Source organism: Melanerpes formicivorus, unplaced genomic scaffold, assembly GCF_026170545.1.
Source record: "Melanerpes formicivorus ecotype bairdi unplaced genomic scaffold, bMelFor1.0.p_v2 SCAF_2, whole genome shotgun sequence".
Lineage (NCBI taxonomy): Eukaryota > Metazoa > Chordata > Aves > Piciformes > Picidae > Melanerpes > Melanerpes formicivorus.
In genome coordinates this window covers 54138537-54150465 of record NW_027142354.1, presented here as the reverse complement: position 1 = coordinate 54150465, position 11929 = coordinate 54138537, and the positions used below count along the sequence as shown (strand labels likewise).

General features: G+C 44.0%; 1 protein-coding gene across 2 annotated transcripts; it reads right to left on the bottom strand.

Annotated features, from left to right (window-relative positions):
• Positions 1-2528: 2528 nt before the first annotated feature.
• On the bottom strand, positions 2529-4234 carry MED7 (mediator complex subunit 7). 2 transcript variants are annotated; one of them, XM_068161606.1, is made up of 2 exons: positions 4175-4234; positions 2529-3578 (listed from the first exon to the last, which is right to left on the bottom strand). In XM_068161606.1, the coding sequence occupies exon 2, from the start codon at positions 3557-3559 to the stop codon at positions 2867-2869; it is 693 nt and encodes a 230-aa protein (XP_068017707.1). In that variant the 5' UTR covers positions 3560-3578; positions 4175-4234; the 3' UTR covers positions 2529-2866. The 2 variants fall into 2 exon arrangements, with proteins under 2 accessions (XP_068017707.1, XP_068017716.1); XM_068161615.1 differs by lacking the exon at positions 4175-4234 and adding an exon at positions 4125-4171.
• Between the last annotated feature and the right edge of the window lie 7695 nt (positions 4235-11929).

Genomic DNA, 11929 nt, shown 5'->3' with positions numbered 1-11929 from the left:
CCATACATAGGGCTAGAACCAGAACCAACAGAGCTGCCTGGCACTGAGAGCCTCTAGACCCACCAGTTGACAGTTTGTTTCAGCAAAAAGAAGGAAAGCCAAGAAATTAAAGTAGCCAAGAGACAAACACTGGCCACATGCTTGTGGAGAGAACTTCGAGAAAGGTGGATAAAAGGGGATTTTTACATGCAGTGGCTGGAAGCAGGATTCTAAAGAAAAGGCTTCCTCTTTGCTCCTCCTGTTTCTGGAGAAACAGGAAACTGCAGGCAGCTGCTACAGAAACAACTCTGATATTTGATGGCAGGATCCTGAAACTTCTGCACTAATGGAAAAGGTAGGGCAAGGCAGCTCTAAGCAGAAGCTGGGTGACCCCACTCACCATAGCTATGCCATCATACCAGTGGCTCAGCAGATGACAAACATCCCTGCGTGTGCAGAATGCTTCGGCCTGTCCACAAAGTCACTCTTTTGGCTGTAAAAAGCCCAGGAAGCCTCTCACAGCTTTCTAAGGCTTTGCATTAAACACAAAGAGAGGTGGGGAGGGGGAAGGGGGGATGGAAATTAAGAAAATTTTAAAATTAGTCATGAAACTTTTTGGAAAGTGAAAGCAGCCTTCAGAGGGATCATAGGATTTAAAAACCAATTTACCTCAGTGGTTGCCCAAACAAGTCCGCTGCAACTGGTAGCAGCTCCTGCTGCTAGCACTTAGCTTCTGCAGCATTTTGAAACAATGGTCTTTAACTTTAACCCAAGTCTGTAACTTTATTAAGAGCATAAAAATGTCCCCCAAAATCAGCAGAAAAACACCAAGTAGCTAAGACAGTTCTTTTTGAAGGGCAAAGTTAAAAGACCCATGGGCAAACTGTAGCCCCACAGTGCATGACTTCTCTCATTCAGGAAGCACTAAATGTTGTCTCGCGTGGAAGACAGAAGAAACATTTGCAAAGTAGGCCCCAGATTAATTCTGCTCACTTGGAACTTCTTTAGTTACCTACATGCAATAGTCTGGAGAGAAGGAAGGAAACAGTGGTGGCTCAATAAAGGATAGAAGTGTTAACTTTGCAAAATTATTTATACATTTCTAAAAAAAAACCCAAACCAGCAACCATGTTTCTACTTCTTTATTGCTACTTGTGATATCATGCACACTTAAAATAGCAGCTGATGTTCTCCAATGAGTCATAAACTTGCTTCAGTTCATCTTTTATCTACCCTGAGTTCAGTCCCCAACACGCAATGGCCAGATGCTTTTGCCTGCTCACTGAAGTAACGGTTCTGACAACAGCACAATTAGCAAATGAATCAGACATGGCTTATTAGATCACATTTTAAATCTGAGTTTGTTCCAAGTTCCTTCACCCATGAAGTTTACCTGGCTTTGTGGTGCTGTACGTACTTCAGGAAACATCCATCCTGTGGTGTGAAACCACACAGATGGGAGTAGGATTTCCCTGACAGCAGGGACAGAGCAAAGAAGCCATCATTTCATTACCAAATCAGTGTTTTTCTCTTGCTTTGGGTGGGGATGACACAACTCAAATGTTCTCTAAACAGGTCTGATACAGGTTTTATTTGATGTATGTTCTCTGCTAGGACAAGGGCTCATTATGCAGACTCCCTCCTGAGAAAAATGCTCAGCTGGGCACAGAACCCACCTAAAGGGCAAATACAGAGCACCTGCACTGCAAAGTGAGTCACTTCATGCATATATATTAGCTGCAAAGTATCAGCAAGTCTAAGCATCTCTGTGATGAGAGACTTTTTTTTTCCTAAGCTGATTGTGAATTACATCTAAGAAAGTCAAAATCCAATTATTTTTAATTCATGTAGTTCTTTCGAGACTCCCTAGAGCATGTTTCTATGTGTCAAATTACCTTTAGAATAAACCTTTATTAGAATAAACCAAACCAGGTTGGAAGAGACCTTCAAGATCATCGTGTCCAACCCATCAACCAATCCAACCCACCCAAACAGCTAACCCATGGCACCAAGCACCCCATCAAGTCTCCTTCTGAACACCTTCGATGACGGCGACTCCATCACCTCCCCGGGCAACCCATTCCATAGCGCAATCACTCTTTCTGTATAGAACTTCTTCCTAACATCCAACCTGAACCTCCCCTGGTGCAGCCTGAGACTGTGTCCTCTTGTTCTGGTACAGGGTGCCTGGGAGAAGAGACCATCATCAGCCTGTCTACAACCTCCCTTCAGGTAGTTGTAGAGAGTGATAAGGTCACCCCTGAGTCTCCTCTTCTCCAGGCTGAGCAACCCCAGCTCCCTCAGCCTCTCCTCAGGGCTTGTGTTCCAAACCCCTCACCAACTTTGTTGCTCTTCTCTGGACTCGTTCCAGCAAGTCAACATCCTTCCTAAACTGAGGGGCCCAGAACTGGACACAGTACTCGAGGTGTGGCCTAACCAGTGCATAACATAACATCTGTACATACACAACATAACATCTGTAATGAAGGAATTCTTAGGTTCTCTTGAGTACAGTTATACCACGAAAAAATCACCTAGGAAGGAAGGGATTTTGCAGACTTAATACATTTTATTTTTAATATTGAATTACACATTCCTGGAAGGAGCCACTGAAACTGTACACAACTAGCACACACTTGAAATGCAGGAACTGCCAAATGCAATTCCTTTTGGTCAGTTCCCTGACTGGCTTCCACACTATAAAGCATGTGGGGAAAAAAAATAACAAAGCAACATACTCAAAAAAAGTAGAATGTGTCAAACAAAGTGTAACAGAAAACATTTTCATCTGCCCAGTCACTCACAACCTCCAACAGGCACACAATAAACACCTTGTCTGCTTGTCCAATGCAAACCATTCTGCCTCTCACTACAAGTAGTGTTTTCCTCACGTCATTTCATCAATAATGCTACACATAGCTGCATCTTTGTCCAAAACCTGATCTCTCTTGCCGCCAGAACGCTCCCTCTGCATTTCACTCTGCCCAAGACAGTTGCTGCTATCATCTATATCCATTTTCTCCACTTTCACTCGCAGTCCTCCCTCTGAATGAGGCAGATCATCAGGCAAGGAAGCCAGGCAGTTCTGAATCATCTCCACAACTCGCTCCAGGTGCTTCTGAAATCGCTCTGCTGTTTCCAGACGCTGTCGTTTCTGCACCTCCATCATGACTCTTAGTGTCTCCCTAGCTTGGTGAGGCCGATACTCATTTATAAGATGATGGACATGAACGAAAAGCAGTTTCAAGTCTTCCAGTTTTTCCTCTCGCTTTATACTCCCTGGACTCCTTATCAAGATATCCAAAAGGTCCAGAAAGTTAACCAGGATTGACATATTAAGCTTTCTTAATTCCTTCTTGTGATCAAACTGCATAGGATGCAACCGTTCGATACCTTGGCTTTCCAAGGGTCGAATAATCAGATCATCACATTGAAACTGATTACCAAACATCATATAGCTGTCTTTCACAGGTGGAGGTGGCTTTGGAGCCAGGCCTTTACGGATATTTTCATCAGTATATTCTTTTATGTACTGCATTGGAGGCGGAGGAAGAGCACTCACTTGCTGAGGTTCACCCATTCTTGCCAGGCAAAAGTACCTAGAGAATGTCCCAAGATACATACGTTTAACAAACTGCAAGACAGCTTTATCGTGTAAAGAGAAACAAAGGCAACATAAAAGAGCAGGCTGTGAGAAGCCAGGGCCAGAAGAAAGCCATCTCAATGTGTAGAATACAAGAATCTCCCGAATATATCCATGTTAGCTTTTCCTCAAGCTATTATTTTCAGCAGGATTAACATCACTAGACTCATATAAAGCATTCCTTTCCCGAACCAGGACAGACCAGCCTGTAACCAGAGCTGCCACTAGAAGGGGGATCCTCTTTTCTTAGCTGAGGCCTGGCCCATTAGCACAGCGCCCCACGAGAGGGGAAACCGCGCATTGCGGCGGCGGGCAAGAATCGCCACAGGAAACTACGCGCCCCCGCCGCGGCTCCGCAGCCGCCGCCGACCTGCCCTGATGTGGGCCAGGCTAGGCTCTGGGAAGGCCCAAGTCTCGCCGCGGGGCTCGCCAGGACACTGATAAAGAGAGACGAGGCAGGATTGCCCTATAGAAAGACCCCACTGGCGACTGAACCACGTACTCGGCAGCAGAAACCCCACTCAGCACAGCCAAGAAGCCACCAGTCCTCACCTGCCCGCCGAGCCTCCTCAGCGGAACCGACACCACGCCGCTTCCGGCTGCGGCCCGCTTCCCTTCCCATCTATTGGCTCGCCGTCTTCGGGGGGGGCACGCACTGATTGGTTCTGCCGAACACCAGTCAGAAGCTTGCTCCACTCAGCGCAGAGGTGCGCTGGAGAGGCGGTGCCAGGAGCCGAGGCTCGGGGCAAGTCATTAGTCCCTGAGGGGCGTGGCGTGTGCCCCGTGGAGGGCGCTGCTGGGTTCAGTAGCCTGGCTGTGGCGCCGTAGGGTGCTACGCTGTCTCGGGACGTGGCAGCACGCAGTCCCCGCGGGGCCGGGGACCACATCCCACCTGCTATTCTGGGGCTTCCTCACCAGAAACCCCTCCTAAAGCGCAAAGTTGCCCGAAGAGGTGGTAGATGCCCCACTCCAGGAAGCACGATCAAGCTCTGAGCAACCCGATTTAGTTGAAGATGTCCCAGCTCAATGCAGGGGCTTTGGACTAATCTACCTTTAAAAGTCCTTTCCAACTCAAAACGTTATGTAATTCTATGTAGTATGTAGTGATGGCATTGTGTGTACTGCTTTCACGCATGAGAAGTGTGGGCATTACCCGTGTCAGAGTGGTTGCATCCTCCTATCATCTGGATACACTAAGCATGACCACGTAAAGACTAACAACCAGCTGGGTTCCACTGCTTGCCTTTTCTTCCTTATTTTCTTTTTTAACTTCTAGGTGGAATTGAAATAAAAATTTACGATTTTTCCTCTGGTGAATCATGGGGAGATGGGCTTGCTGGAGTCACCTCTAAACGAATTTCTCCCTGCAACGGCCAACAAAAGAATTTTGGACACTTAGCTATTTCTGTTCTGTTTTCTCTCTTCCTCAGCAGATGGCAGCAATGGCCTGTATCTGACAAGGTCCTAACACATGCAATATCATTCACAGATTCAAGGTCGATCATTTCACCCTCTAAAAAAAATTCCAGTTGAATGAGAATTACTTTGGATCCTCTTAATTATTTCTAATACAGTGAAATATAACTACTGTGTCCAGTTCTGGGCCCCTCAGTTTAGGAAGGATGTTGACTTGCTGGAACGAGTCCAGAGAAGAGCAACAAAGTTGGTGAGGGGTTTGGAACACAAGCCCTATGAGGAAGGACTGAGGGAGCTGGGGTTGCTCAGCCTGGAGAAGAGGAGACTCAGGGGTGACCTTATCACTCTCTACAACTACCTGAAGGGAGGTTGTAGACAGGCAGATGATGGTCTCTTCTCCCAGGCGCCCAGTACCAGAACAAGAGGACACAGTCTCAGGCTGCACCAGGGGAGGTTCAGGTTGGATGTTAGGAAGAAGTTCTATACAGAAAGAGTGATTGCCCATTGGAATGGGCTGCCCAGGGAGGTGGTGGAGTCGCCATCATTGGAGGTGTTCAGGAGGAGACTTGATGGGGTACTTGTTGCCATGGGTTAGCTGTTTGGGTGGGTTGGATTGGTTGATGGGTTGGACACGATGATCTTGCAGGTCTCTTCCAACCTGGTTTGGTTTATTCTAAATATTCTAAAGTCTCACATTGTGCTCATGATGTTTTATTCAGGGATATTTTGTTGTTGTTGTCTTTCTTTGGGGTTTGTTTGTTTTTCCCCCTAAGTAAGTAATCCTCAATCTGTGCTATTTTCCAAAAGAGGGTATTCTCATCATTTGGTAATGGATTGCAACTTTGATTTTAGGAAAACTGTCAGTAAAGTGGTCTGAGCACAATCTGTGATTGTTGATAGACTCTGGGCTGACTGATCTGATGCCATCTGATATCTGATGCAGTATCTTTCAGTATCTTTTTTTTTTTTCCCTTTTCTGTCCTTGAAGCCTATTCTTCTACTTAAAAAGCAAGACAAAGGTCCATACATTAAGGATTTTGTGGTGCCCCAAGATGTGAATTAATCTAGTGTTCTTTTCAGAAATGCATCCATATGGACTGAAATGTCACAAGTGTGAATGGCTTGCTCAGACCCAGGAGCCTGGGTACAGAAAGCTCTTATTCTTTGTGCACAAATTCCTAACAGGCAGACACAGTGGGCAGCACAATGCAGAAGAAACCTAACAGGATAAGGTGGTTTGCCCGTGGTGGTTTGTTCAGGTTTCAGCGCTTCAGCGCTGGACCTGGGCTAAGCAGCCCTTTGAAACGAAGGAGTTGTGCTAATGCACAACCTGCTAGTAAGAGCCAGCTTAAGAAAACTGGAATGGTTAGAATGAAGGAGTTTTAAAAGTTGCCACCAGTTGCCGCTTTTCCACCACAGGTATAGAAAGAACTTAACAGTCTCTGCAGAGTGAAGGAGTTGTTTGGGTGCAGGCATTGAACTGGGGCCGTGGTTGTCTCTGGTGCCGTGGGCTGCAGTCATTCAGACTCTCCATATTAAGCCACAACATCCTTTGGGATCAGCAGGAGGGTTTCAAGAGACCTTTAATCTGTATTCTCTATAATCAAAATTATTTTACCACATTGCTTCTTTCATCAGCCAGTGATCTTGTCAGTTGAGAATCTGAACAGTCAGGAGCAGAAAATTGTGCACAAAATCAGCCACAAGGATCCAAGATGACTCTTTTGTTTAATTATTGGTTTGGTTGGTTTGGTTTTTCTCTTCCTTTTTTTAATTTTTTTTTTTTAAAACATGGTGTTTTTTTCTAAGTACCACTTCAGTGTGTACAAACAATCCTTCTGAAGAAGCAAAAGTACCCCAGGATGCAGGTCCTAACAAGGCACATAAATATGGAACTGAGTGCAGGGTTGCAAGCAGGGTTGCAGTTCAATGCTGCAGCTACAAAGTTTTCTGCTTTGGAACAGGAGGTCTTATTCCTTTACCCTCCTACCCTACACTTTCCTTCTGGTCTCGCTGCTATTTCTTCCTTCAGTGCTCCTCCAGCACCCCACTTCTGGCTGTGCACTCCTTTCTTCTCACTACTTGTGCCATCACTGTCAGGCACTGGGTTGCAAAGTAAACTGATGCAATTCCAAATGCCCCAGAAAACATTACTGTCGTTTTTCTGGATGAAGTTTTCAGTTCTTCTAGTAAGTTAAGTCACTGAGCTGTCTATCCTGTGAGCATCAGGGTGAGCTTTTAAGAGAGGAGAACCCACAGGCAGAAGGAAGGGAGGGTGCTGGGAAGATGGGAGACTGATTCTCCTTGTTTCTGTGACAGCAGGCTCTTATCTTGTCTCATATCATCTTGTTGCACCATACCTTGAAAGACAGGCAAGGAATAAAAAGCACCACCTCCAGAGGTGTACAAGAAACTACATGTGCTGGGAAGTACTAACACACCTTTGGTTTTAGTGGACTTTCCAGAGTTTGATTTCACATTCATTTAACAGGAGCTGAGCTGGATTCTCTAGTGTCTTGCACTGAGTGAACTGTGCAGCAAGGATGTAAAATGCTGTGACTTCAAATAGTAGGAGACAGCAGAAGGCCAAGCACTTGGGTTTTTTTATGTGATCTTGAGTCATTTTCCCAGTCTGCATGCAGTGACCAAGGCAGAGGGGATATAACGTCACACTCATGAAAGACAAAAAAAAAGTGTGTCAGTCTCATTCTTGGTAGTATGCCTGATTCTCAGAAGACGTGGGAATGACCTTTTACAGCCTGGGGGGAACTGATAACATTTCTCTTTTCAGTGATTCCAAATGAGAAATTAAGAATGGGGATGAGTGTCATGCATAGCACTCTCCAATTTGCTTTCTGCTATGTTTCATCTCCTTCCTGAAATAAGGATGCTGTCGAGTTCAAGCCTTCCATCAACAATAAAGCACAATTCCTACAGCTTCTCCAAACTATGGGGATGAACTTAGACACTTTCAGGAGATGGTGAATGAATACAATGATATTCTCTGCCTCAAAGACACAGCATCTTAATTTATTGCTTTAGTTAAGTTTATTTTGGTTTCCTTCGTAACTAATTTTAGGCAAACTGGCATCTTTCGATCCCAGGCATTCCAGTTCTGTTAATTCAGCAGCACTGTGTACAGTGTGTGCCATTTCTTATTTTATTGCTAAAAGAAGTTATTCTAGCAGAATTTGAATCCAAGCATTGTACCAGCACAGTAAATACAAACCCATTTCCATGCATAGTCTTAGAACAGTGCTGCTGTCTTCTGTGCTGGAACATATTTCTTCCATTTTTTGATTGCTACCACACTCTATATAGTATGGTGGGGTTTTCCCCATGTTGTCTGAAAAAAATAAGCCCAAAATGAAACTCAGTTGTAATCTCTTCTTGGGCTTAGCTTGAGTGTTATATCTTACAACAATCAACTCAGGAATTTCCTTTTTTGGTGATTGTTACAGGCTTTGTTGCAGGATATACCAGGGAGGAGGAGAAGAGAAAATGAGCCTGTTGGGGGTGAAGGGGACTTAAGCAAACTTTATGTCTCCATCTGCTCTGGTTAATTCCCATCTCCCTGTCTCCTGCTGTGGCTTTGGGAGTTAATGAATTTGCAGTACAGTGCTGCCTTTTCTTTCTGACTCCTCAGACTAAAGTATCAGCTGCTGCCTATTGGTGCACCTGCGAATATAGGAACAAAGTATAATGTTCCCATCGTGTTAAAACTGGGGCACCAATCCTCAAAGCGCACCACAGTTGAACTGTTTCTTACTATACAGCCTGGTAGCTGATTCAAACAGATTCAAATCTCAGCAAAGAGCCTGCATGGTTATTTAGCAATGAAACAGCTATCTCACTACGGGTTTTTAAACTGCTATGGCTCAAAATCCAGGCACATTCTGATAGAATCAGTCAGCTCATAGTCTTAATGTTGTTTCTGGAAGCAGTGCTCTTACCTGATTTTTAAGACAGACATTACTGCTGGATCTTTACTTGCAGAGGGTCTGCTGTGTCTTTACCGGCCTGCAGTAATTGCCTGTTCTAACTTGAAAATGAACATGTCTCAAAAAATGTGCCTGTATGGCATGAAGAAGTAATCCCTACCCAGTCATCAGCAACCTGGGTAGTTGCAAACGTGTCACGTTGCCAGGATAAATGGTGAGATTTGCAGCACGGCAGTTTTGCCAGCAGTGTAAGTCACACCTTTGTCTTCAGAAAGAAATAGTAACAGACAGCATGATAGACAGGCACTGAAAAAAAGGAGCTGGAACAAAATCTCAGTTTGGGTATGACCCAATGAAACTAAGGTTTCCTTTCTGTATTTTTTTTGCCTAAGAGAGAAGAGCTGAGCAAAGGATTATTTGTACCTTCATCACAGAAGAGCCAGCCCTAACCCCGTGCAAGTTCAGCAGTATTAAACATATTCTCTACGTTAATGCCAACAGCAGTAAGCCTGGGAGTAATTCACTTCAGGAATTCCAATTATGGATAGATAATTCACTGCATCCTCCTAGCAGATGCTCAGAACAAGGCATCTACTTTTCCAGGGCTCCCAAACAGCTCACAGGAGCATCTTGCTCTGGTTCTACAAGAGCAACTCCCTTGCTCACTGGGAGCAGTGTGAGCAGTGTGAGCAGATTCAAAGGTGCAGTTGTAAAACCTAGAGGAAAGCTGTAGGCCTCTGGCTCATAAAGACCGGAGCAATTCTTCCCTTTTTCTGCAGCTTTCTGTCTTGCTTTTTGGGTCCACTGGAGACATGTTTATTGGGGTGATAATGAACTGCCAAAGACAGCAAGACAGCTGAGTAGCCTAAATAGAGTTTCTCACACTCTAACAGGAGCTGAAGTAGAAAGCAGGTTGATTTCTGGAAGCTTGAAAGTTAAATTATGATCATTGTGTTGTACAGCTGGTGAAAGGAAAGAGCAGGCACCCAGGCAGTAAATCTGGGCCAAATATTACGTATGGCAGAAGTATACAGGTCATTGTATGGAGTGAAGGGATGGTTGTAGCCTTCTGGTCTATTGTGGTTTTGGGGTTTTTTCTTCCTTTTTTTTTTTTAAAGCCCCAAACTTTCTATATTTAACTTTATACATTTCTTTGCCACCTTCAGGACATGAGCATTGTTATCAGAGCAGGATGTGCGGGTGGGGAGATTTCCACAGTTTGCATTAATATAAGTGTGAACTGCATAATTTGGGTAAATCCCCTAAGAGAAAAATCCAACCCCTAAAAAAAAAAACCAAACATTTTCCAGAGCAGAAACAGAGCAATTTGCAGGAGGTAGCAAGGGAAGAACTAAGGTGATTAAAAGAAAAAAATAATTTGAAATGAACCCACTGAGGCCACAGTTGAGAACAGCTTATCTGTAACCTCACCTTGCCCAGCACAGAGGAGTATTTAGTGCACAAAGTAGCTCAGACTTCTATCTGGAGAGGAGAAAGCTCTGAAGAGACCTTATTGTGGCCTTCCAGTATCTTAGAAAGAAAGATGCTGAAGGACTTTTTGGGATGTCAGGTAGCGATAGGACTAGGGGAAATGGATCAAAACTACAAGTGGGTACTTTCAGATTGGATGTTAGGAAGAAGTTCTTCCCCATGAGGGTGAGGCACTGGAACAGGTTGCCCAAGGAGGTGGTGGAATCCTCATCCCTGGAAGTTTTTAAGGCCAGGCTGGATGTGGCTCTGAGCAACCTGACCTAGTATGAGGTGTCCCTGCCTATGGCAGGGAGCTTGGAACTTAATGATCCTTGAGGTCCCTTCCAACACTGACAATTCTATGATTCTATGATCTGAAACATTTAATATATTTCAGATTGTCCTGAATATGGATAGCAAAGTGTCAAAGGATGCATGGTAGCACACTCTTAGAAGCACTTAAGCAGACAAGATGTAGGATCCCTAAAAAATTCATCAGGCTGTGCTTCCTTGTCTTAAGGGACAGACTTAGAGTAGTTTTAAGATATTTAGGACAGTTAGATTAAATTCTATTCTATTAAGGATACTGAGTATCTGTACCATGCAATATATAGTGGTGCCAATAGCCTTGAAGAAAAGGAGTGTGCTCATGAGTTCAGTACATCACTGTACCACCAAGCAAGGTCAAGTTCCAGAAGTAAGATAACTATTTTAGTGGGATATTCCATGCCATCCAAGGAACCTTCTCAGGAAGACTATATAGTTTGTGTGTAGAACTCTACAAGACTTGTTCTCACATCTTCCAGTCATCTGCAGCCAACTTGGTCCTAGACAAGTGGTGTATTTCTACCTAACTCTATGTATCTCTCCCTAACTCTGTCTATGTATCTCTCTCTCCTGCTCTACTGCAGAAGGGTCTTGAAGCCCTGAAATGGCTAAGGCTTTGGTTAAAAGTGTTATAAACTGTTAGTCATGCAGGTGGATGATAACATATGATGTATGTCTATAGTCCCATGTCTTGAAAGTAAGAAAGAATTGTATTTAAAAACTGGATAAGAAATTATGATTGTTGAAATTAAATGAAATTCAAATATACATAAGCAGGCTACTCTCTCACAAATGTATAATCAAATAAAAAGACAATTCTTCAGTCATGCTTTTGTGTATATATATCATCCTGGGTATGTATTTGTTAGATTTAGAGAGCATTCATATTCTGATTTTGGCTTGCTACACTTAAATATCTGTGTGTTTGCTATGCATGGGTGAAGTTGAAAAAGGGGTTGAAGTGAAAAAAAAAGGAGCATAAAGGTGTAGATCTGTGGCAAGAGTGGATACTAAAATATGTCAGTCCCTGCCTCTCTCCCCAGTGTAACAGTGAAGAGTTACCAGTTGATAAAGATGCTGCAAAACAGAACTAGCAGCTCTCACTGAAATCAGCTCCTGTGTTTATATCAGTGGGACCCAATCCAGCTGCGAT

Coding starts and splice junctions, on each gene's coding strand:
- MED7 (XM_068161606.1), bottom strand. CDS start 3,559: ATGGGTGAACCTCAGCAAGTGAGTGCTCTTCCTCCGCCTCCAATGCAG.